General features: G+C 40.0%; 1 protein-coding gene across 1 annotated transcript in view; it reads left to right on the top strand.

The window, feature by feature from the left end:
- DISC1 (DISC1 scaffold protein) overlaps window positions 1-27,192 on the top strand; it is a 182,593-nt gene that overhangs the window by 9,676 nt on the left and 145,725 nt on the right. Inside the window, 2 exon segments of the mRNA XM_056487127.1 lie at window positions 8,655-9,640; window positions 13,149-13,218. Of these exon segments, the coding sequence (XP_056343102.1) occupies window positions 8,655-9,640; window positions 13,149-13,218 (1,056 nt within the window).

Genomic DNA, 27,192 nt, shown 5'->3' with positions numbered 1-27,192 from the left:
TTATTATTTTAATACAGAGTATATTTTTTGAGAGGTCTGATTTTTGGGTTGACTTTTTTTTTTTTTTACACCACCCAAGAAACAGGCTATGTCATATAGCAGTACAGTTTCTTTGAAGAGTAATACTGGTCTTTCATTTACTTTGGTAATAAAAGCAGATGGGTAAGGTTCAATGAAAGGTGTCAGATACTGTGGGTTTGTACTTAGGTAATAGTAGTTATGTGAATCACAAACAGCATGTGACAGAAATACATTAGAAAAAACTTCTGGTGGAAGTCTGTGCTTTTGTTGAGCAGCACAGGTATGTTAGTAAGAGTAGCCTGTATTATTAGCTAATGTATGTTAGTCCAGGGAGAATGCCAGAGTAAATTTTGACAGGTAATTGTCTTGATTTCCTAGACATGAATAGCAGTGATTTACGCTCACGGGAAAGAAGCTCTCACAAGAGTGTTGTCATTGAGATGATCTCTAAGGGGATGAATGGAGTCAGTGTGCCTTTAGAGTGAGCTTTGGTTTCCATTGTCACACAAACTGTGTGCTGTGAAAGATATAAAAGAAACCCTGAGAACTGTCTGAAGTTCTTGTAGCCAAAAAACCGAGCAACTGGAGGGAAGCAATGAAATCAATGAACGCAGCTGAAGTGGGGTTGGGCTTCTTTTGGATGCACCTGGGGAAGCCTAGAAAATTCTGAGCCCTGCTGATGGGCAGTGTAAGTAGGAAGGCTCTCCACTTAGGAAGGGATGGGGCTAGCTGAGGAGCTGGAGGGCATGGAAGTTCACATGAGGAGGATTTTTGAGGGTAAGCTGAGACATGCTTGTTTGCTGTTGTGAGAGAAATGCTGTTAAGGGGGCTGAGGGAGGCTTGGAAAAGGAAACACTGGAAAGGACCAGAGAAGCAACACTGAGGAAGTTGGTATTGGGAGAGTATCTCTCAACAAACACTGTTTGGGAGCTTTGTGTATGGTTATCATTCTAGACTATGAAGTATGACATGTTCAGAGTTTTTGTCAAAGTTCCAGAGGTGCTATTTGAAAGATTCCGTATCACTTGAAGAGAAATGAGCCCTTGGTGTGGAAGGAGTAACTGGGATGATTGAAGTGCAGTGAAAGTCGGTGTGAAAGAAGGCAGGGTTTGATGGGAACAGTGGAAGGCATGTGCAGTGTTGGGATCAGCAGAGTTAGGATGGAGACAAAAATGAGTGAATGGCAGTCAAAGTACATCTGTTGGTGTTGGTGATGTCCTCCCTCAGTCTAAGGTTTGACTGGGTGCTTGCTTGACTTTGTTCCTTGTCTGCTTCTGGTGGCCGTGGCTTTTGAAGGTGTGTGAACAGGCTTTGGTCCCTCTGAATGTCCAGTCTCCAGTCCTGGTGTGAAGTGTTTGGGGCTTCTCTCAGCTCCTGCCTGAAGCTGAGCAGGCAGTTGCTCAGATCTCCACATTCCTTCTGTGTCTGGTGATGTGGGTTGGAAATAGCAAGCTTGGCCTCTAATGCCCAGGCTCCTGCTTGGGAAGGTATGGAGGGCTAGCTGTCTAGTGCTGGTGGGTGCCTCCTTTGAGTGCTCTCCAGCTGTTTACTGAGGTCTTCTCAACCTTCTTCTGTCAGCTGTTGTCCCTCTGTGCTAACACATCTGCTAAATTCTGTTGCTCAGTGCAATTACATTCTACAGAGAAACTATTCTTTCCTGGAATGTTAATTTTTAAAAGCTTTTTAAAAAAGATATCTGACTGGCTCTGGGCAGAGTGACTTCTGTGTTTAGAAGGAGCTGTGATTTCTGCTAGAAGTGTTCTTGCCTGTGGTTAGTATTCTGCTGCTGCTTCAGCAATCTCTGCTACAGTATTTCTTCCATGGCCCATTCATGGATAATCTCAGAATTTCATCTGAACAACCTCCTTTTCTCCTCTGTGCTAGAGGAAAGGGATATAGCTGACGTCTTCACTTTTGTTCTGGGGCCCAGTAAAACAAACTTCCAGCTTCTGTTTTGTCTGTCTACAGCCTTGGGTTAGGGTTGTAAAGGCCAAGCCATATTCTCAGTGAAGATCTCAAAAGGGATATTGTGTGTCTTTCCCACTTGCAAGTGAAGGTCTCTGAGGGAACCACGCTCTGCTTGCTGGAGCACAGTTTCACCTCTCTCAGGTTGTAACATCTGCAGACTGATGGTGCTGAGCAATGTGCTGGCATTTGGCAAGGGCTTGTGTTACCTGAAGCTGCTTGTGCAGGTGTTGAGGACAGGAGAGCAGTGCTGCAGGCTGTGCCCCGTGGGCTCACTGCAGGATCTTCATCCCGCCGCCCGGAGCGGTGATTTATTGTCAGCTCACAAAAGTACAGCTCACACGATTGTTCCTGCGAAGAGCAAAGAACACCTGAGTGCAGAAATTCTGCTGGAGCATAAAGAGCTGCAGGGCTTCATGTAAAGCCCTGAGACTTTGTTTTCAGGGGAGCAGGGTGGGGGAGCAGCACCACTTCTTTGCCTTTCTCCTTGCTACAAGTTGGCCTCGTGGTCTGTGCATTGCTGTAACTGCAGTTTGTGTCTGTGCCTGGCTTTTGCAGTAGCTTGTGTTTAATCTCCATCCTGAGGTGCTGTGCTTTCCTGATGTCTGTAGCTCCATTCCATCTCTGTTCTTGCCTAGCATCTGACAGTCTGACTGAGGCTACAAAGTGAACTTAACTTCAGCAGGCAAAGGAGGAGCATTTGTCCTGGGACTTCGATATTAAATTGTAAAGCTGAAAGCCTTCTAACTCCTCACCCTTGGCAATATAGGAACTGCCATGTTGTTTTATTTTCATTATGTGTGATCACTACTGAGCTGTTAAGAGAAAATTACTTTCTATTTCAGTAAACTCAATTCTGGTTTCAGACTGACTGTGCATCAGATGCTTAATTTGGAACCCACTCTCTTGGTGAAATTAAAAATTCAAATCTCCAAGCTGGAGCATTCAAACTGTGCTTGAATTAGAAATTGACTGCTGTCAATGTGCTCTCACACTTCACTTTTTAAAAAATTCCTTCCTCCCCTCCCCCCTGATGTGTTTTATATTAGAGTCTTGCTGTAGATGATCTGACTGAGCAGAAGTAGTGGGAATCCATGCTGTCATTCTGTAGACAGAGTGATGAAAGAGAAGTGTGGTGTGTTAAATAGACCATTTTTGAAAAGGACTTCTGTGTACTGGTTTCATAGTTTCATGACTGTTTGGTAAAATGATTTTATGGGATATGACTGCAAACCCATTAAGTGTTGTTTGCAAATTAATTTATGACCTAAGAAAACTTCACAGTTTCTATGCAGCATCCTTGCTCCCCTATTTCTGTGTGACATTTAAAGCTGTTGTCAGATCTTGACTGAAAGAATCAGAGTGTTCTCTGCTCTTAAGACATTTGCATGGTCTATGTCTACAGACTTTTGTATTGAAACTAGGAACAAAAGAATTTTTCCCCAGGAAGAAGGACAACAAAACTTACACACACCCACACCCCACCTCCTGAAATAAGCATTGGTTCTCTGTTGTAAATATTTTCTGTAGGCTTGCAGCTTGTGTGTCCACCTGTCTCTTTGGAAAGTGGGCAAATAATTCTCAATAACTTAACTGTAAGTTAAAAAGAAATTTGTCCATGGTTTTGGAAAAAATTGGTCTGGATATTTTTTGGGTCTTCTGTAATTCACTATGCTGAAGGTACCCTGGTCTTGTTTTTCTAGACCTGCTTGTGTTTGTCCTTGGGATGTTTTGTTGTTCATCAGGTGGGTTGACAGGATGGATCACTGAGCTGGGTGTAGGGTTAGTGATGACTGGAGAGCCTGAGAACTGTTCTTTTAAGCAGCTGGTGATATGAGTTTGGCAGTTCTAGCTGGCCAAGGCAGCAATCAGTGTGTTGGGTGAAATACATCAGTGAGTTGTGTAAGGAGATTTGGAGAGTGAATGCATTGAGGCTGATCAACCAGAGATGAATTTGGAAAGTGAGATGTAGGAACAAATATGTAATTAAGGAAAGTGTTATTTCTCCTATTCACCTGACTAAATAGGTGATTGTTAATGACATGGGAAGTGTTTGTTATTTACCAGCTTTCTTTTTGGTGGGCTAGACCAGGTTTAAATTGTTTTTGTTTTTTTTTATTTCTTGAGGTGTGGAAAATTTGATGGGCATTCTAATATCAGCTGATGTGATTCTAATTCTTGAGAGAGGTGCTGTTGTTTCACCAAATGGCTTAAAATGAATTGTTGCATTAAGGAGTTAAGTGGCTTGATTGTAACAACTCGATGTCTTGCATTATGGGAGTGTGTCAATAAAAACACAATTATATAAACCCTGGTTAAAGAAGAGTGTTCTGGCTTTTACAATGCACGACTCTTTCAAGTGCTTTTTAATGAAGAATGGAAACTGACATGCGTTTAATGACCTCAGAGAATGTTATTTGTGACATTTTGGAGATTTAGCAGTTGAGGAACTGAACCCAGTCTGTGACCTTAGAAATCACAGCAAGCCTTGGTGAGGAAATAATTTGTATCATTATATCCAGTACAATGTAACTCAGCCATACTTCCCTCCGTAGGTACACTTTGTAAAACTTTAGATAAACACAGTTGCAGTTAACACTCAGTAGGTGAGATGAAAAAGCAAAGTGAGACCTTTTCATTTTAGGAGTTAGGAAAATCTTTATTCGAAAGTGCCTTTCTTTGAAAGCTTATTTGTGCAAAGAGGTGGTACTTGTTTGTTCAGTATGGGTTGTGTTGAGATCAGTGCCATCTTTGCATATTTAGTGGTGTCTTTGAAATTCAGTAGATGGGTCAAACTATAACTATTTAGGAACTTGCAGCGTGGTACATATTTCTGTGATGTAGGAACTGAACAGTAATGGTTATTGGCATGTCACATTAATCTCCAGGAATGGTTCATTTTGTTTCTGATAGGTTAAGCGTTTGTGTGTGTTTTTGTAAATAATAAATATTTGAAACTCACTCACTTTGTTTTTGTATAGTTTGATGTAGGTGTTTAGGGCTTCCTTAAGAGAAGCAACATTACAGAAATTGCTTGGAGCAGTGCTTTGATAGTTGGCTTTGAATATGACCGAATACCTTCTCTTCCACATCACAGTTGCCACCCACAAACGCTCTGAAGATGAATTTGTTATTCTAATAAAAACAATCTGTGTATAATATAGGTGTAGATTGTTGAGCTACCTTTAAAACTGCATCTATAATTTCTCACTTTCAGGGAGAACTTAGATGAACTCAAGCATTCTGCATCAGATGCTTAAAGCAGGCGTGAGAAGGTGATTTCTTCAGTGTTTCTGTACTGATCTATAAAATTCTATTGGAATAATAAAAATGTAAGATATTTACACCTTTTCATCCACATTTGGTCAAAAAAACCTGAACTGCCATTTTTGTGGCTGAAAACTAAGACTGATGATCTAAAATAAATTAGATGACTGTTCTGCTGTCCTTTAGTGTGTGTCTGGTACAAGAGAATGTGCTCTTTCCATCAGTGGGAAATGCTCTTAGGCTTCACCTCTCCCTCTTTCATCTCACTCATGCAACTAAAATGTGAACAACACTGCTGTACAGCAGCAGACTATTGCTTTTTTCCTCTGCTCTGGATCTGAGCAGCTTTTTTTCGTGAAAAGGTGATAATCAGGAAAGATTGCTATGGTGAAAGAGCTATTAAGAATATTTCTGAGCTTTTGTAATGGAAGTAATTTGCACGTATCTGCCATTAAATATATGTTATGTCATCTTCTAAGATTGTAAAATATATATTTTAAAAAGTTTGTTTTTAATATTACAATTGAAAGGCTCTTTTATTTGTGGCTTTTCTCTCTTTCTAAATGTGTGTCTCATACAATGCACGACACGCTGTACTGTAGGGTTTTAAAACTGCCTTTGGTTGTTTTCATTCTGATAATTTTGTAGTTAATTGCCAACAGTTATTTGAAGTTCTTCAAACTAAGGTAAGATGAGGTCTTTCTATTTTAACAAGCCAGCTGAATTGGTTCAGTGTAATTTCTCTGACATGCAGACAAGGCAAGCTATGGCTGGAAGGCTCTGCAAAGAAAGTTTACGTAACTGTAGTTCAGATATGTAATAATAAACAACTGAGATTAGAATAATCTTGAGAACAGGGACATGGCACAAGGGTAAACAGTGCCCAAACAGTACACACAAGGCAATAGTAACTTCCTGGCTGAGTTTTGTGAGGGTTGAGGGCACTGAGAGTGCTCTCTAGCTGGATCTGGAGATCAGGCTTCCCCTTATCCTTAGGGCAAGGTGTGAGTGTCCATATTCACGTTGGTCCCAGCTCTGTCCACTCTGCCTTGCTTTCAGGGGCAGCCACACTGGGACAAAGGAGCTGCAGCTCTCTCCCTGTGGCATCCTCTGGATGGTTCATGGCTTGGCCTAGCTCTAATCTCAGACAGTGCTCTGTTCTGGTGTCCAGGTGAGCGGTCTGTGCTGCTGGGTGGACTCACCAGGAGAGAGACCTGGAGCCCATAAGGAACTGAACACCAAACCTGTCTAGAGGGCTGCCTGTGAGCTTTGTGAGGAGCGTGGGCTGTGTGTGATCTCATCCAGGACATTGGAATTGTACCCTTTTGGCTCCAATAATTTTTAGAATTGCATCCAGTTCACTTGGTGCAAATATCTAATGCTTTGGCCAATTTAAACCTTATTTACATTAGTTTAGTTTAAGTTTGGTGTTTAAAGAGCTGTAATTATCTGTCTACTTTAGAAATTCATAGTGATTTAGTGAGATCAATTTTAAACTGATTTTAATTAAACCAGAGAACCTTTTGTGTTTTTACAGATGAGGCCTGTGACAGGCCTTTTTAAATGGCCATGGAGTATGAGCAGCCTTAGAATGGCTCTTTTATGCATGACTGATTTCTTCTGCTGAAGTCAAATTTGGGCTATTGTTTTGTATATATGCTAAAATAATTACATTTTAAAGAACATTCTGTTCAGTTTTTGTTCCCTTGCTCTGAGAGTGATTCCTGTTTGTTAAGACTTCTATTATATTACTCCCAGTACAGCTCAGCATTTCACTGTCTTTTTATAGTAGACAGGCTCCATGACCTTTTTTACTTCTGATTTCTGTGATGATTTTTTTCCTCAGACAAAAGAGAATGTAAGAGACTGCTGGAATATTCTAATTTATGGTGATAGGAAACAGAATACAGAACCTTAGCTGCAGTCCCATGGTGAGATGTGCCACTATTCTAGTGTATGGAAAATGTATAAATTGCTTTTGTTGAAGGTTATTTGGGGAGAATGTAATGAATGTTGGGAAAATTCTCCTGGGAAGTTTCAGTTCTAATGCTTAAATTCTTTTATAGGATGTCATTACTGTGATGTGTGTATGAGGCCTGTGTTAGGGGCTGCTGAGGAATTTAGATTATGTGCATATCTATCAATGTAAAAACTGATAAAGGGTTGTGATTAGAGAGGAATGTTAAATGTAAAGATAAAAAATAAGAAACTTCTATATTTGTAAGAGCTCTGTGTGGGTGATGTGAATATTTCTAGCACCCAATTGATTCTGTTTCTGTGAGTAGAGGGCAGCTAATAGAGGGCATAATTCAGCTAGGCATCAGATCCCCTTGAAGGGTGATTCTGGCAAATAGTTCCAGTCAATATCTTTTTGTGTTACAAAATGGATGATAGTGCAAAGCTTGTATTCCCATTGATTCCCATTGTGCAGGACAGACAAATGGAATACCTTTTAACTAGCAGTAAATCATGAGAGAATGAAAGTAGCCATCATGTAATCTTCTACCAATAATACATATATAAAAATATACAGAAAACACAGACATTATATTCTGATCTCCCACTTTAATGTTTAATGTGGTATTTTTATCTTGTTTGGGTGGGGTTTTTTGTTTGTTTTCCTATTCTTTGCAAACAGCAAATTTATCTTTTCATCTGTGTAAGGAAATCAAGTTACTGAGCAGAAGCTGCTTTTTAATGATATTAATACTTCAATAATGCTACAAATTAATAGTTTTCTAGGATTGGTGGTTCTTCATGCAAAGCTTTTCCTTTGACTTTACATTTTGGACAGTAGGTAGCATCATAAATCTATATGACAGCTTGTACAATATCTCATTAGACCAACATCTGCAACCACAGGGTGTTACAGTTGTATCTGTTATGACAGTAGAGTCCAAACCACTTGCTACTCATAGTGTTAAAACATGGATATGAACACAGGAAACTGAACTCAGCAACAACAAAATTTCTTTGTCATGATGGTTCTCATATATTGGATGCAGATTCAGTCCTACCCTAGATGTGCTTTTAAGTCTGAAATAATTTTGGGTCAGAGAAACTTGAACCAGGTTTCTGCCTCAACATGGTATTAAGCAAGTTGAGAATGGAAAAGCAGAATGTTATTGTGAATAGGGAAGATGATGTGATACATTATACCCAGTTTTGTGTCCTGGTGGAGCAGCTTGTTAGTGAGTCCTTTTAAAAACAGGTGCAAACTCTTTAGAAGGTGAATGAATACACACAGTGTTCTCTATCTGCAGTTTGGTCAGTGTCTGTGTTTTGTTGAAATGGAAAACGATATGCTGCTTGAAATTTCAGAAACAACTATTTTCAGATGCCACAGTATGTTAAGGCTGGAAATCTGCAGAAGCACTTACTGACTTTTTCTCCCCTCCCAGATGACCACCAGCAGTTAATGCCGGCGGGCTCTCTTCGGAAAAAGAAGCTGGCAAAAAGACCTGGATACATGAGGCCAGAAGCTCAGCGACAGATGGAGTTTCAGTCCCTGGGTGTCTGCACAGGGTTCAGCCCAGCAGAGCTCCAGCATGGCAGGCAGCACTGTGGAGGCTCTGAGAGCTGTGCTCTGCACACACAGTGCCAAAATGACCTGGAGTTCCTGCCCTGTGGTGCAGAGGGCAGTGCTGTAGTTCCTGCTAATGGGGTAACAACCTTGGCCGCTGCTGGGAACGCTCCAGGACGCTGCGAAAATCTTTCATGGTGCAATAGTCCACAGTCAGAGAGCACAGGGATGGGGGTCTGCCCTGCTGCCACAACAGGCAGAGGAGATACTTCTGCTGTGTGCTGTACATGGCAGAACAACTGCAGCACCAAAGTGAGCAAGCCTTCAAACATGTATGCTTTGGATCAGACAGAAGTGAATAACAACTGTGAATATCAAAACAGAGATGGCATTTCTCATTCTGCTGGTGCACACAATAGCTTTAGTTCAAGTTTCAGCTTCATACAGCTCTCCCTGAACTTGGCCTCTGGCGTAAATGATGTTGAAGGCAAATCTATTGAAGAGACTGAGATTATTCTGCACCCCAAAACCACAGGCAATCTGCAGAAGCCAGAGGAGATGGCACAAACTCACGAACACTTGGGAGATTTGTGTTGCTTCTCCAGGTCCGGTGAAGATTTGCAGCATGAACACGAGAGCCCAGTAAATGATAAATTACAGGATGGTGAGACTGTCTCTCTCTCGGATATAGATGCAACATTTTCCTATTCTACAGATTCCTCGGATGCAGCATCTGCTGGCTCTTCTGTCACCTCAGGCTATGAAAGTGGCTTTACTGTCAGTGACCATAACTGGGATACTTTGATGAAAAAATATGAGCCAGTGCTACAGGATTGCTTGCTTGGCAACCGCAGTACGTTAAAGGTCAGTAATCTCACTTTGTTTGTGATACCTTTTTCTCAAAACATTTTTATTTATAGTGCCTAAATCAAAGTTTATGTAGGAGCTCAGATACTATTGGCTTTTGTGGCCTTTGTTTAGAATTTCACAGTAGGGCTCTGTATGATAAAAATGAGTTAACAGGTTTTGTTTGGTTCTTTAAAAGTAGGTGATATTGTTGTAGTACCCTATTCTATGTTCTACTGGAACTTTAATCCTTTAATTTCTAACATCACACATCTATTTCTGACTTCAATATGTACCATTTCTTTTCACATGTGGCTATTGTGTCTGCAGTTTGGGCTATATGTTCCATAAAATTAGGGGATGGTAAGAACTCTTTTATTGAAGTATCACTATTTAACAACACTAAACTTTTTAATTGCAAATGTTTAAGTTAAGCCAAAGTTTTCTGAGAATTAGGCAACTTTGTGAAAGTAGTGTGTAATATAATAGGTACTCTCCCCTTGTGAAGACAAATGGGAGTCAAGTCCCTCTCTGTCTCCAGTTGGGAACTGAACCTTTTGTTTTTTACCCCTTTCACCCCAGAGCAGTAGTGGGCTGGTGAGTCAGGAGTCTTTTTGCATATATGTGTATTTCCACATTTATACCTACAACATACACAGGTGGTGTCATTCATTGTACTCTTTATAGGAGAGGGGTGGGGAAACTTTAAGAAGGATCAGCTGTGTTGTATTTTTATGATGGTAGGGTAGGCATTCTGAGCTTACCTGATCAAAGGAGCCAAGTATTGGCTTTATTGTGCACACAGGGAACAGAAATCCAGAGATTAATATGGACACAGTAAATTCTTCAAGGTGTACTGAGTGGGTAGTGGTGTTAGGTGGTTTTTTTTGTTTTTTGTTTTTTTTTTTGTTTTTTTTTTGAAGGGGAGTTGCTTTAGTTTTATTGGGGGTTTTGTGTATTTTTTTTTAAATGTTTTATTTTATTTTAGTTGTCTCATTACTGCCTGAGTTTCTTGGTTACCTTTCAGAAACTCAGATCTGTGTAACTTCTCAGCTCAGATACATACCTGGTGAGATGTGCTGTATTGTCTTTAGGCCTAATGAAACAGCTTGCTCTGGGGAGACTTTGCACAAACCTACTGTCTGGGTAAGACAGAAGGCTGAGACACATTTATTCTTTCTTTGCTTACCACGACATCTGACCTGGGCTTACAATGCTCTGTAATACTTTCTTTTCATAAATATTGTGTGTAGAACTCAAACTAGGTTCTCTTATTTACTGACTTCACACACACTGACACGGAGCAGTTTCTTTGGTTTCATGTCTGGAATTGCAATGTGCTCATAATCTGAGGTGGTTTGGGAAATTAATTCGCTGCAAATTTGGGAACTTATAATGCAGTCAAAATAGGAAATTATTTTTCTTTCTTTTCAGTATTGCTTATTTGAAAGGCACAAAAGAAACATTGCTATCTTTAATTTCTGTATTCATTAATTCATTGAATGGAGAACTGGGGATTTGTGCCCTCAGATGTCTTTGCCCTTGGTTAGCCAGTCGTGTATGTTTAATTTCAAGCACCTTCCTATTGTAATGATAATGAGTAAGTCTCAAAGTTTTCAGAAAGGAACAAAGGCAACGGTAGTCAAGAACAGGAGACAATACCGAAGTTGTTAAAAGTATGGTTTCTCTGTACTTAAAAAGTTGTCTTCATCTGGTACACATCTAGGACGTGCCAGGCTGAAGCAGAAGCAGGTCTTTGATTAGCTGAGCTCCAAATGTCTCCCCAGCCTGCAAAGAGAAAGCACTTCACAGTGGCAGCATCAGTCAGTTTGCCGTGGGCGTGCCTGGGCTGTGGTACCCGAGCAGACTTTAAATGACCTGCCACTGTAGTGCATGATGGAATAAACACTGCCAGCAGCAGCAAAGCTGTACTCTCAGAATAGATGGTTGTTGTACATCATGTGTATGAAAAAAGTGTCACTTGAATCATTCCTATGGCAGGCTTCTTCAAAACTCTATACAAAGTCAGGCATAAAACACAGAAAATAATTTATGGTAAGGATTCAGAGCTCCTCCCTTCAGTACCATTCACATTCCTCACGAGCCTCAGAGAAAAAAGATTGGAGTTTCAGGAAGTGAAAAGCAAAATAAAGCACAGAAGAAATGGGAATGTATACAATGTTTTTTGTTTGTTTTTTCTTCTGGAGCATCCTATTGCCTATTATTAATCAAACATATTTGGATACTTTCCTGGCTTTATTTTTATAGTTCTTTTCTTACTAGTCCACTTTCACATACTATATTTAGAGAGAAATCCTGAATTTAAAGGTTTGTGTGTTGACTGTCTAGTTTGTGTGTTGATGTGTAGTCTTGATAACTGAGTGCTTCTATTAAGTTGTTAACTGGCTGTACCTATTTTTCTGTGTGCAGCTTAGAGTTTAAATATGAGGATTAAATATGAAAGTGCTTCAGGGAGAAGGGAAATCTTTTTTAAGTGCAGAATATCTAAAGTGTGGATTTTAGTGCTCTCTCAAGCTCTTTCAGGCTTTGGACCTTGAGAATATACACTGCTCCTTTGTCCAGGGTCACCTTTTTCAGGGCTGGTAGTGGCTTGTTTGGTACAGGTCATGCATAAATTTAAAGAGAAACACATTCCAGTCTTGTAACTACAGCTGTGTTAGGCTGTGGCTGTCATGGCAGTGAGGAGAAGACTAAACCTACCTTCTAACCAATTTCTTTTAACAGCAGAAAACTTGTAAAGACCTTACAGATTTTTAGTAAGTTTAGAACTTTGATCCAGGCTCTTGATGTTAACAAAGAGAAGCATTAACGTTTGAAATAAGACTTTATTATGGTAAGTTTCTTTTGGAATGTGAGAGAGTACTCTGTATGTGGTTTAGGTATTCTTGGTGTTCTGCTTTTTTTCCTTATCTAGCATTTGCATTGTAAAAATGCAAATATCAACATTATGTAGATAAGCCTAAATTGTATTTTAATGAAAATTTTTGGCTGCGTATTAACATTCTTTTTTTACCCATAACATGAGTATACCTGTTCCAAAATACTCATACTACATATCTGTTTACAGACTAAAATATGGTTTGCATATGGAAATTTTATATTTGCTCAAAACTCAGGTAAAAAATTGTCAGAATGAGCTTGGGAACGCACTGTTGAGTACAATGTGATCAGTAGATCTCATGCTGTCAGAATCTTCTAATAATCATACTTTCATTTATTTCAAGGATGAACAATATCCTACGATTGCACCATCTCCTTTGCTTTTCAAGAAATATCATTTGTTATTCTCTGTGTGTGTTTGGACTAAAGCCATGCTTGGCTCAAGTAGCTGCAGTTCAGCTGACTTCCAAATAGGTCTGTCTACTTAATAAATACTGGGCTTAACTATCAAAATTTGGCCACTATAGTGATGTAGTAATCCATTAAAATTATATTGCATAGAAGTTAATAGTCTGTATATTTTTAAATGCAGCTTCTTCATAACTAACTTTTTTTCTTTGCATAGTTAAACTCCTTGATCTTACGGCTTCAGAGGCTTCAGGAAAAAGCAGTAGAGGAAGATGACTATGATAGAGGTGAGAATTGTTCCTCCCTTCTCCCCACTGGATCATGCTGCTTTTTTTTTTTCTTTCCTTCTTCCTCTATTAGTTTTATTTTATATTTCCTACATAGCAGTGAGTAGGTGTGGAAAACTAGTTCAATGAACTGTATTGTTTATTCTGTTGTTTGGCAGGAAAAAAATTAAAGGAGGTCAGCAGCAGGTAGCAACAGCTTTTATTTTCTTGAGCCACATCACCATGTGGGAAGGTCGAAATCCAAATACCCACCATCTGGATCAGCTGTTTTGAAGCAGCATGACTGAAAAAAATGCAGCAATGAGTGGTAGCTTCAAAAGGAGAAAGGACAGGCACTGGCTGCTGACAGAGAGAGATTTGCTGCTTGCCACATTTAGTCAGGACACAACGATAATGCTCATAGAAATAAGGTCAATAGCTATTACAGAAGTGAATGATACTGTCCTGTGGGATTAAGTTGATGTCCTCCGAGTTCAATCAAAATCAGCTAGAGAATATGGTGGTGATACAGCTGCTGGCAAATATCTGTCTGTTAATAATGCTTTTTATTTCAAATGCCTTGGCACTTCTGATAAGTTTTGTAAGTCTGCACATTACTAATTAGACCATCTATGAATACACGCTGGGTTTCTTATTGTTTCATGTTGTAGACTGTGTTCAGGTACTCATATTTTGATCATCTTGAGGTTCTAAGGTAAATTCTTCCTGCTAGGTCTATCTTCAATTGGAAGAGTCTGCAAACATTTCACTAAAATATGCATGGTTACTTCAGAGAATAAGTCTGGAAAAAGACAGCTCCTTTCCCCTGACTTTTACACTCTTGGCTTTTAGGAATTGGGCAGTGGTCAGACTTGTGGTTTGCCTCTCCCAATTAATGTGTGATGCTTTGCATTTGTACCATGACTCTGTTTCCCCTGTTTATTTATGAAAATGAATGTTTCTCTGTTTATTTATGAAAATATAGTGTCTAGGGGGTAGGTGTGTAGCACTTTTGCAAGAGTGGTTCTGCCTATGTATAGGAGAAGAGTCTGCTACTGTCACAAGTCATTCTTTTAGTGTGGCATCTCCTAATGGGGATCAACTTCAGGTGTGTTAAAGTGTGAGGATATAGTAGATATTTATGGGTTTAATCTCTGTCAAGTAGACATTATTAATGTGTGTGCTTTACATGTCTAGCACTCATAACTCTTCTTTTTTAAGTGCCTGTGGGTTGAGCTCACAGTTGGAGACTTCCCAACAGCTGTGTACTCGGTGTGCATGGTTACCACAGATTCCAGCTGGGATTCTCTAGGCAGTCAGCCAGTCTGAGAACAGTATTTCAGTGTATCAGGTGTGACAGCTCCATGTGATGCCATATAGTCATTGACCACAGAGAAAAATGATGACTTGTGTTGAATCTCACACAGAAAGCTCTTTTGTCATTTTCCAGGGCACTGGTCTAGTATCCTTAAAACAGGACCAGTCATCTGTTGGCCATCACTTCCTCCTTTTACCCTTTTCAGTTCCACCCTAGTTATCAAGCAGGGTTAGCACACCTGGTTAGCACAGAGGGTGGTTTGCTGAATCTTGCATTAATTCCCCTCAGATAAGTGGTCTGGCTGAAATGTTGGTTCACCAGGTGGTGTGGGCACAGAGAGAAAAAGTGGTGAGGAGAATCCACAGGTGGGATTGCTGTTTTTTGTGCCAAGTCTGACATACACTGGCAGAAAACATTTGTCCTGTTATGGGACTGGATGCTGAGGTGCTTGAGTGACTTGAGTTCTTCCATCCTTTTCAAAACTAGAAGTGCACATTGACACTGTTGTTCTCAGAACAACTTGACACACTTCATGCATGCAATCAGGTATCCTGAATTTTATAATTTTCCGGCTTTTGAGTCCTTGACCTGTTTTCTGTCACACTGGTCTTTCTTCTGCTTCAATTATTGACTAGGGTTTTTTGTGGCTGCTTTTCATTATTTTCATGGAGGCTGAACTGGCTCCCTTAGTTTTCCTTTTGTGAAAAACACAGGTACTGTATCTTCAAGATAAGACTTGCATGGAGAAGGTGCAGTGGTGCAAGGAGAATCAGAGCTGTGACCTTTTTCCTCATCTTGCAGTGGCAAAGCTTTCCACCTTTGTCACTGCTCCTGGTGGAGAACAGAGTCTTCCCTGGCATGGAGTTGTTAAAGAGCTTCCAGATCAGCTGAGTATGAATTTCTGTTCAGGTGAAATCCGTAATTAGCTTTTTTTTAAAGGGGCCTTATTGCCAAATATTGCTATCAGGGAATGGAATTGCTGAATGTGCAGACTTGTGATGTGGGGCATAAATGGTGGTGTATTATCAGGGAGTGGGAGAAATGAACATGGTGCATGGGGAGGGCTGGGGACATTTTAACTGTAATGCTAGAGGGAAAATTGCTGATCCTGTAGTTTGGGGAATGACTCTGAGTATAGAGTGAGTCCTGTGTTAAGAGCAGAACTGTTTTGAATCAGAGATGATGGTAGTGCTGTGTCTTGCTCATTTGGAAGTGCTGCAGGGGAAGGGATAGACCTTGTGTGATGAGAATAGCTGTGAAATGCCCTGGACATGGGAGGAGGGGGAGAGCAGGTGAAGGAGGGGTATGTGCGGCTAGACTCCCAAGGAGAAAATTAAATTGCCAATAAATACATTATTGTGTGTAACTACTGCTTTGGTGGTAGAGTGTCCTCTCCAGCTTCAACCATAGTCAAGAAACTTAAGAGATTTTCTGACTCCAGCTCTTTAAGAGTCATCTAGTCTTCAGGGAAGGCCTCTTGGTGGGAGGGAGATGCTAGCACTTAAAACTCCTCTAAGTGTGCAGAGCTGTTTTCTGCTGTCTGACACTGCAAACTTCACACCTTAAGGAAAGATAAGCATCGGAAGTTTAACATGGCTGCTTTCCTGCTCTACAGAGCTTTTTGAATGCTCCTGTAGTTTAAAGTAGTCATTGACACTGAATTTTAAGTAAAGTAGTGCCCCTACAGGGAGGGACAAAGGATCCACCATGTTTCAAGTTGTGGCAACAAGACTTGGAAATGACACAGAAATAAAGGCAAGCTTATCCCCCTACAAAGCCATGGACAAATTCCTTGTTGCCAACAGCTCAGGAATAAGGATATATTTGTTTTTCCACCTTTCAGAAACACAGGACAAATGCATGCTGCTTGAGCTGTTAGAGAATGCTGTGTCTTCCAGGTTAACTTTAATGAATCAGCATTTATTTCCTGAATGAGGGAAGATTTTTGCAAAGGCAGCCACAACCCTCCATTGTTTAAGAGACAAGGGAATGCCTGTTTAAGTCTTCAGCTTGTGTCTTCCTAGTTTTTCCTTTCTTTAGGTGGATCTGTTTGCTTTATCTTCCTCCTCCCCTTGAGCATGGGAGGTGCACAGCAGAAAGTACTCTTGCTATTGCTTGCTTACCTGTGCTGTGCCTCTGAAAGACCTGCCTTGGCATGGTTAGGGTGTTGGTGTAGAGGAGCTTCAATCAGGCATTCAGATAACAACTACATTTTTTCCTACACTTCCTGGCAGTGCTGTGTGTGTGGGGTGGGGGATGTGTTTGTTCTGAGAGCGTTGGGGGCTGCTTGGGGTGGAGGCCACCCCCATGTCCCTCATTGGTGCACATTTTCTAGAGGTCACAGTGCTGTGAAACCTGCAGGGTGTTCTCTCTTCATGCTGTAGCTGTCATGGGTTGTTTCAAATGCAATATTCCTCAGCTGTGAAGTGCTTGTGTGAAATGCATATTCAGTGACACAAATATCCTCAGTCCCAGTATAATTTTAAAGATGAGCCCTTGGGATGTAATGTGTTTTATTGCTCTTGCTGTTTTTAGGTGCTGAAATATCAGGAAATAAATTTCTTTTTTTTCTGTATTTACTTGTGGTCTCCTCTTGATGGCCACATTACTGTATATTTTCAATGCAGGTACTGTACCATGGGAATATAAGCATTTTGCCTTGCATAGCATATAGGAAAAATTGGTCTGTTCTCCAAGGATCACTTGGAGTGTTGTCATGGCTCATTATTCATGATGGAGCTTGACAGCTCCAAGGTTAAACATACTGCTGAATATAGGAGGAAAATAAAAAGACTGTGTATTTTGTGTCTATGGGAGCTATGCTTGCAATAGGAGCAAATGCATTTTGGTCAGTACAAATCTATTGCCCAAACATTTGGAAACCTGTTTCCTGCTCTTTGCTGCTTGAGCTCCTCCACCTTGCCTGGTGCAAGAGGCAAGTGGATTGGTAACTGTCAGGACCAATTCCTGCTGCTGAACTCCACTACTGGCTCACATGCTGTCTTGTTACTGAGCCAAAAGTTTCTGCAGAGCTAGTGATTCTTTTAAATTATTATAATTATTTTTTAGAGAAAATTTTTCTTTGCCAGGTGTATTGCTTGCAGCTGGTCGGGAATGCTAATTCCCCCATGCAATTCAGAGTTAGGGCTCTCCAGTGAAGGTCATTGAGCAGATCAGAGCAACTCCTCATCATTTCAACATGACAGAAAGAACACAGAAACAGTTATGCCTGTGGTGGCAAAATCTATCCTATCTCAGCAATAAGTATTCAGGCTGTAGATACATTTAACATCATATAAGCCTTCTGTTGCTCTCAAAGGATGAGCTGTGTGAATTCTTGAGCAGTCATGGACTTCTGCACTGTGCGCTCTACAGAAAAATAGTGTTTGCATGCTTTTTCTTTTTTGCTCTTTGCTTGTGTTCTTTAAGGTCTCTTAATACCAATTGTCCTTTCTATACCTCAGGATCTGCAGGGCATCAAGGAGAGAACCCTACGGTGTGTGTAGGAGTCTCATTTTGCACATTTTCCCTTAGTCACAAGAATAGGAAGGGAAAGGAAAGATTTTGTAGCTGTTAGTCTCCTGTAGGCTTACACTATGAGAGATGCTGTTGCTCACTTGAGCCAGCTATTTGTTTTAAGGCAACTGCAGAGAGAGAAAATGAGGGAGAATCATATTCAGTAATGCTTGGGTTGAAAATGTTAAGTGGCTCTCAGAGGAAGGTCTTTGCCACTTCTTACTTGCAAATACTGAATTTTGCAAAAACTCTGAACACCTGGCCAGATATTTGGTTTGGTCTTTACAAGTTTCTTTTTGCAGTTTAAACTGAAGCAGTATTTTCCCCAGTTTGAAGTACTCTTTCTAGTCATAGCTTTTAAACATTTAAACTAATTTGATATTCTAGCAGGTGGGTGGTGTGTTGTTCTTTTTGTTGTCTTTTTTGTTTGTTTTTTTAATTTCTTTTTTTTTTTCTTGGAAGAGCTGTTTATAGATGAGGGTTGGATAGAATCCCTGCTTTACTGTGCTTCTATTATTTTGAACTAAACTGCTTGCTTGACAGATGGCTGCTATAACAGGACACAGAAACGAAGGCAACTTGGCTTCCTTCTGGGGAAGGACAGGGAATTTGAGAGAAGCTGTATCTGGAAATAACTCTCCAAGAACATGTTACTTTGGATTGTGCTTGTTTCAGGGTGGCATGTACCTTTGGAAGTTCAATTTTCAAACCCAGCTGTATGTTTAGTGAAGCTCTCTATCTGAGGCTGCTGACTAAATAAAAAGTGGTGAATGCTGGAGGAGACTTACTGCAAGCTTGTAACTTGCAGTTACAGGCCACTGACTTATCAATGGGTTTGGGGGGGATGGAACAAATAGAGCTTTCTGTTCTGCCAGGCTGTCAGAGCTTTGTTTCATCACAATCTTGTAGAAGCTTCCTGAAATCTGTGGGTAAGTCTTCTGGGTTTAATTTTTCATTTTTGTAACTTTCCTGTAAAACTGTAAAGAGCATGGTGGGGGAAAAAGAGCTTGTATAAATTCTCAAAATTCAAGTCTTTGTTACATGGATCATGTTTATCTTGTCTTACTCTGGTAAATTTGAATAACCTCCCCAAAAGAGTTTGGAAGCTTAAGGATAGTAAATTTAGATTTAATTTACCATGCAACAAACCAGAGGCAGTACAAGCCTTGCACCTCTACCATCTTGTCTGTGTTCCTCTAAAATAGTGGACTGAAATGAAAAGTAGAAGTCTTTTTGCACATATCCATTTTTTGTTTGGTGCTAGTTGAAACTGTGGACCAAAACGCTGTTGTTCAAATGCTTCATCTTGGCTTCTGTCCACAAGCAGCAGTAACAACACTCTGTTTATTTTTATGCACTCTGTGTTAGGCCTATCCAGTTGCTATTGTGTTTGGTTTTGTTTTATTTAACTGCAAAACTGAGCAGGAGTCACAATTTAAAGGTTTGAATTTCTTTATCTCGCTGTCAGGTAGACAACTGGGAAGACTGTGTTTTTAATACTGAAATAGTATTAAAATAGTAGTGCTTATGAGAGTGAGGTCTGGTATGCATTTCTGGGCACTTTAACTTCTTGTTTTTAGTGATTACATGAGAAACACATACATCTTCAGCAGGTTCTTGAAGTGCTTTTGGTGTGAATCCTTATTTTAGGCGAGCTGTTCTGTTTCACATCAATGAATGTCTTTGAGGTAGAACCAGCTCTTGCTGTTGGTCTAGTTATGCTCCACATTGAAAATGCAATTGTGTTTTCCATCTCTCTAATTCCTTAGTCAATATTGTGGCAGAAAATGCTGTAGTCATCCAGTATCTCGCTTAAACCATGCAGCCTAAATATTTTTAGGAGGTGGTAGTATTTTATGGGATTCTGTGTGCTCTTGTATTTTAATCTTGGCCACAGTGAAGAGGTTCAGCTAAGTCTTGTGTTTCTGGAAGCTGCTTGACAAGAGGAAAATTGCTGAAGTTTTGGCATACAGAGTGCTTGGAAGCTTTCTCTGCTCCTGGCCATCTGCTGTCTAAAACTGACACTGCCGGCCACCCTCCTCGGGTAGTCGGGCTCTGTTTCTCAGTCCATGATGCAGCCAAGCTGTTCCCAGACAGCCTGGCTAGTCTTTTACAAACAAACAGGCAATGACAAAAATACTAACAAAATAAGCAATTATGGGTAATTTAAGATCTTACTTGCTGAATTGCTGTTTGGAGCATTGGATTCTGATGGGTGTAGCTAGGGAGAAGTGTTGATGTGCTATCTGGACAGTACCCACTGAGTGAATGACATGGCTCTCCTGATACCCAGCCAGCCCATCTGCTTGCTTTGCACTTGAAAACAAATTTTATATTCAGGACAGACTTATCTTTCCCTAGCTCTTTAGAAATATTAGCTCCAGATTAGAAAACCGTGTTTCATTTGCAATATGACCACTGGAGACAGCATGGCTATTAATTCAACCAACAACTAGAAATTGATTTTGCTGCCCTTGTCTTACACTTAGAATATAAAAATTCTAAGGGAAGGGAGACACCTACTCTTTTAAATTATTATCTGCTTAATAAATGACTGGACATGGGCAGAAGCTTCTAGATGTCATGATAATGTAATTTCTGTATGAATTTGGATTAAAAAGATGCTGAATGAATGTGACTACCATTTGAAAGCAAACATAAAAACCTTTCAGTGTGAGTCTTCTGTGGGGAAACTGATGCTTTTTGCTGATTTTTTTTGAATGGTGTCTGGTTAAATTCCTTAATAGGATGTTTTTATTGAAGATCACTCCAGCCCTTCCATTGCTTTCCAAACTCCCCTGCAAAGTGGAATTGCCTCAAGTCCATTAACTTCCGCATTCTCCTCAGATTTCCCTCCTCTCCTCTGTGTCCACCTGTCCAGACCAAAGTGCCCATTCTGGGGTGTGTTCATAGTTCTGCAGATGTGTCTGCACCAGTGTCAGGGAATGTGTTATACATTGAAGTATTTGGGATAATGGTCTCAAGAGTAAGACCTGCTTAGAAATGAGTGGGGTTTTATCTGATTTTTTTCATTATGTACTCTACCTAAAATGTTTCTATGTTGTCCTAATATCCAACCCTAAACTTGGAATAGGTTGTTCTAAGATCAGGAATTGCAATATCTAAAATTCAGACATTTCAGTTTCTCTTGCCTGAAGAAACTTTCAAAGGGCATGATGAAAAGAGGTACTAGATGTGTTCTGAAAAGCTGGTGTACTGGAGTTATGCTGAGTGAGAAAACACAGAAGGCATCTTGAGTTTGACAGGAGCAACAATATCTCATCACTATTTAAGATGCACTCTTGAACAAATGTGTTTTGTAAGATTTTTATCTAACTCTAGGATTTCAGTTGTGCAAAATATGTGGGAAATTTTTGTTTTCTTCCTTTTGTTTTGTGAGGCAAATGAGATTAGTCGCTAACTATGGGTACAGGATGTTGACCTTCTGAAGTTAAATATACTCATTGTCAGTGTGGGATTTTGCAGGGCCATGAATTCCAGGCAATGTTTGTCACAGGGAAATATCTTTAGGAGTCTGACCATAATCAGATAAGCTTTTAGATACACATGTGTGGAAGAGTTTTCATGACTGAAAATTTGTATTACTGTTCTAACTTAGCTAGTTGCCCAGGCTGACTAGGTAGCCTGTTTTGTGGTGCTGTGATAAATGTTTTGTAGGCAGTAGTGTGGTGGTGTGTTGTGCTTGAGGGGAAAAGACAGTTCTAGCTTTGCTACAAAACAGTAGACTCCATGCTTGTCTTTGAAACTTGACAGTGAGAATGTATTTGCTTCTCTAAAACCGTCAATTTGGTGTTTGTAGTAGTTGGTTATTGATAATGTCAAGTACATTACTGGTTTTACCAGCTTCATTAAATCTGAACAACCAAGAGAACATATAGATAACTAAAATCACTATCTAGGAAGGATTTCTTTTTATGAGAAAGAAATACTGATCCCTTATTAAAAAATCAGAAATTCAAAAAGCAAGTAGTTGGGAATTTCCCACTGTGAATACCAATAGCAGTAAAACAAATATTGCTGGAATAGAAAGTATTTTTAGAGACTTCTGGAGAAACTTTGCTAATAAAAGGTCTTCTGAAAGCACAGGTGGAAAAACTGGTGTCATTAAATGGTGTGATTTAATTTTTTTTCCCCATCTTTAGATTGCCTTAGGTGAAGATCAGGCATGCAGTCACACCAGTGATCTGTTGTTCTAGAGTTGCACATAATTTGAAATGAATAATGGCATCTTAAAAAAAGGCATATGAATATGGTTGTGAATATCAGCCCAATTCTGGTACTTAATTCTACTTTATCTGTTTTTGAAGCAAATTATTTTTAGTCCTAAGAGTTTTATAGTTTTAAAGTGAAATGTATGTTTAAAACTCCCTCAAGCAATACAACCTGTTAGTGAATTTTTCTTGTGTTATCAAATGAGTAGGAAATGCCCTCATGTATTTTTCATTTTTTGTAAGTAAAGCATATGATGTAATGGGATGACTTTTGGCTGTACCTCTGCACTGGGCTGAAGCTAGGCTCTTTTGCTGTCACTCAGGATTCAGACTGAAGAACTTTCTCAGTGAGAGTCATTTGAAATTAAATGGCTCTCTTAATTATGAGCACATAGGAATGCAGAGAGAAAGAGTTACTGCTGTACCCCATAACACAGTGCAAAGCCTACTAGTAGGGTTATTGCTGAAAAGTCCTTATCTATCAAATACTACTCAAGTGGAACTGATTTCTCAATCCTTTACTGAGCAAGACTCAAACTAGTGAACTGGAAACAGAAAGCTCAATAGCCCATTAGTAGTTCTGCTGAGGTCTTGTGTTTACAGGTTAGAGAAGGTAGCTCTGGTGACTTAAGGAAGCTACGCTGACTCTGACCTCCCCCAAATGTGTACAAGCAGTATCTGCTGCTCTGTATTCACTGAGCAAATGCCATGCTTTGTTGCCCATGTTCATAGAGAATCTGCTGTCCTGGCCTTTCTAAGAACAAATGAAAGGAACAAAACAAAAAGCTCTTTTAAGTGCACAGCTGTAATTAAAATGAAACTCAAATTCATATTGAAGTGCAGGGGTGTTGGTTTGAAATATTTTAATTACTACCTTTATGTGGTGGAGAAAACAACATTTTGGAACAAGAGCTGAAATAGCCCCATTCACAGGTAGGCTTTAACAGCTGGTTATCCTGGTGCTGTCTAATAATAATAATAATGAAAATAGTGATTTGTTCTGAACAAAGAGGTTCTGGTCAGGCTGGTCACTTCCCTTGTGGAACCGAGGGTAGGAAGACTCAATGTGTATGTGTGAAAAACCCAGAGCAATTCATAATATTATGTAAAATGACAAGATCTTTCAGGGAAAGAAATGCTGAAGATATTGAGGGGGACAAAAACAAGAATTATTTGGGGAAAAAGAATCCAAAGTAGAATTACTTCAGAATTAAAATATAATTCTGTTTCAGAGCAATGTGCCTGCAGAAGCATTGCTATTGGATTGGTTTTCTTATATAATTATTCTGCCATCAAAAATCTGTTTATGTCTGCGTGTAGAGGAGTCTGAGTTTTGTGCAGTTTCATATTTCCTGTCTCAGGTGCTTATTTCCCTACCTGTAACTCCCACAACTTAGTATGAGGAGTACATAGGATGCTGTTATTTCATTTAAATAGTGGTGTTTTTTTTTTTTTTAAACATTTTTGAAAACAATTACAAAGTTTTAAATAAGAAGGAGAAATCAGGCAGAGAAACAAACAATCTTTACTCCCCATGTCAGGCATGCTTGCCACTTTGCTTGTTGAGTGAACTTGCCTTTACTTTATGCCAGAGGTGTTTCTCTCTGCCCTGCTCCTGTTTTCAAAATATTTAGGCTCTTCCTTCCTGTAGGTGTTGTACTGACTGACCCACTCAGCCTGAATATACAAGGGCACCATTACATGCTAAAATTATTCCATTGCTATTGCTTCTCTCAGAGGGGAAGAAAAAAAAAAAAAAAGACAAGAATCCTTTCCTTTTCAATCAAGAAAGAAGGTGAGGCTGCCTTGTCTTTGAATGGTGAATGCCTCACCAGTGCAAACAGATGGGAGTTACTTGGGAGCAGTGTGGGCAGCAAAGCAGCTGAGCTGTATTTGACTTACTTTCTTTACTTGTGACACACTTGTTTGTTGAATGTAGGGAAAAAAAGATCATTATGTCAAAAAAAGTGAAATGAAGCTTTTTTGGCTGGTTAAAGTGTTCCAAAAAGTATTGCTTTTGCTCAGATGAGGGAAAAACAATGAATTCAGTTCCTGTTCAAGCCAGTGGTCAGTTCTGTGCTGAATGCACAGGTGTAGGTCATGGAAGGGCTGGAATCCTTTAGAGGGATAATGTAGCTGGTTCTGCTGGGCAAGCATCTTCTGGGCTGTAGCTTGAAGGAAGCAAACTTCAGGTTTGACTTAAACAGGCCTGTTCTAAGAGGTTTCTTGTACCTCCATGTATACTCCTATAGGGACTGTGCCATTAATGATGTCTGCCACATTCCCTGGCCTCCCTTGGGTGCAAGCAAACAGCATCATTTCTCCTGTCTCTCTGAAGTCAGGGGGTTTGCCTTGCGTGCTGGGCCTGCTTTTAATTTGTCTAGAAGCCCTTTTTTCCCTGCTTTTATTTTATAATGTATGATTCCTTAATAGAAACCTCCTTGCCAATACCTCTTAATTGTTCAGAGTGAATGCTGGTAAGAGCAGCTAATAGCAAACATGAATGTTTGCTTACAAAATCAGTTTTGATTTCTGAAATTAGGAGAGATGGGAAATTATTTCTTCAGGGAAGCTTACCCCCCTTGATTCTAAACACTCGTGGCTCTCCCTAAGAGGCAACCTTTCCTCCATTTCCTTTAGAAAAGTGAACTTCTGTGTTCCCACTTCCCTGCTCTGGAGTCCAGGGTGCTGCCTGGCCTTCTCTACACTTCCCCAAATCCATTTTTTCTGTACCAGAAGTTGGCAGGTCACTTCAGGAGCAGGATCCTAGGAGCTGTTGTGCTCTTGGCCAAGAGCGATGAGGGTTTTTTGAATTTCTTTCATGTAAGGCAGGTAGATACTTTCAGGGTTGACATTTCTTTGTCTGTAGGAAGATCTGAAGAGTTGTTTGGATGGCTGGTTGTTTAGGTATGTGTAGTTCATGCCTATTAGACCTAGGGAGTGTCGTCTTTCTCATGCTTTTTTTTTTTTTTACACAATCTTATTTTTTTCCCCTACCCATTACAAAATTACATTTCGTATCTGCCCAGAATTACCAAAGTCCATTTTTAATATCCAAGATTTATCTGTCTTGTAATGCAACAGCACACAGTATTCCTAATATCTCTTACCTAAAAATTGCTGAACGTTACCTGGGGTGCAAAACTTTTTAAGCACTCTTGGGAAAGCAAAGAAAGCATTTTTACAGCTCTGTTAGGCGACCAGAAAAGCACCCTTTACCAAAGTAGACTGGATAACCTTTGTAAAAATCAAGAAGACAATGTGAATTTTTTTTTTTTCTCAGTTCTCATCTGCAGGCCAATTGACTCTTGACAGTTGGAGGTATTTTTTGAAGCTATGTGTAGCACACAAACCTATCATCTTGGCTTCGAAGCAAGTAGACAAATGATACTGGGGTTAAAAGTCACAAAAAATACCAGTCATCCTTTCTATGGAAAGGGGTTTAAAGTAACAACCCAAACCAACTTGCAATAGAGAGATAGACTTCCTTGATGTTAATATTCTGCTCAGCCAAGATTAACTGCTGCAGACTTCTTTTGAAGGTTTGGATGAAGCTGGTGCTATGCTTATTTCCAGTCAAAGAATGTTCTTGGGAACTCGGGGTAAGGTCAAAACCTTGCATGAATATTTCATCATTGCCAGCTTTCATGAAGTTCATGACTGGCCTGCTTTGCAACTTTTTTCCATTTTACTCAGGACTTGTGAGGTCACACCTGCAATACTGAGTTCAGTTTTGGTCCCTGCCACACAAAAAGAAGATGTGGACTGGCTGGAGACAGTCCAGAGAAGAACCATAAAGATGACCAGGGGACTGGAACCCTTCAATGTGAGGAAAGGCTGAGGGAACTGGCTTTGTTCAGCCTTTAGAAAACAGGGCTTAGAGGCACACCTTGTCACCATGTTCCCATGTTTTAAAGGTGGCTACAAAGAAGATGAACAGTTCCTTTTTGCAAGGAATCACATAGAAAGACAAGGAGTAATTGGCACTAATTACTCCTAGAGAGATACTGGTTGGACACAAGGAAAATTTTTCCCAATGAGTCCAATCAGTCATTGTAATAATCTCCTTAGGGAAATGGTGCCTTTCCCAATGCTGGATACCTTTAAGGTTCAGCTGGGAAGGGTTCTGGGCTATCTTGTCCAGACTGTGCATCTCTTGGAGAGGTTGGATCAGGTGATCCCTGAGGTACCTTCCAGGCTGGTATTTATCATTGATTCTGCTTCCTTCTATTGGTCAGGAGCCCAGTTTGGCCTCGCCTGTTTGAGAAATAACCTGTAGATTTGGGGTGTGTTTAGCAGTGTTATGATGTGTTCAGTGCTGAACTGCCTGTGCATAGTCTTTGTGCAGGTGGTGCTCTTGCCATGCTTATTTTTTTTGATCAGTATTTAAATGGCCTCTTCCTTTATTGCTCAGCTTCTTCCAAGCATAAGCAACTGCTTACTGAAATCTGTGGGGATGACCATAGCAGACAAGGAAGTGCTAATTACCAGGGTGACACCAGTGGGAAATACAGATCTGTCAGCACTGCTGTCTCTGGGTGGATTTTGTCCTCTGGTGTTTTGTACTTGTTCATTCAGAAATACTGTGCTTGAGGTCCCTTCCTGGCAAAAGGGCTGTCCAACAGCTATTTGCTTACTGCCTTAACCTTGGCCATGAGGAGTTGCTAGGGCTCCTACTGTGCAAATTCAGCCCCAGCAGATGCTGCTTTAGAAATGAAGCCAAACTAGGAAAGGAGAAGCCACAGAGCTAGAGCATATCTTAATATCTGAGTATCATAAGTATCAATTTAAAGAGTCATGTTAAATACAAGAACAAATAATGGTTTGTTTAGATTCCAATGGAAAATTTCTGAAACTGGATGGAGTAACCAGGAATGCCTGAACTGAACAAGAGATATTTTTGCTGCTTGTAACAGAATTTATTTCTCA

Source organism: Oenanthe melanoleuca, chromosome 3, assembly GCF_029582105.1.
Source record: "Oenanthe melanoleuca isolate GR-GAL-2019-014 chromosome 3, OMel1.0, whole genome shotgun sequence".
Classification (NCBI taxonomy): domain Eukaryota; kingdom Metazoa; phylum Chordata; class Aves; order Passeriformes; family Muscicapidae; genus Oenanthe; species Oenanthe melanoleuca.
The sequence above is the reverse complement of the archived record's forward strand: the minus strand, read 5'-3'. Positions and strand labels throughout refer to the sequence as shown.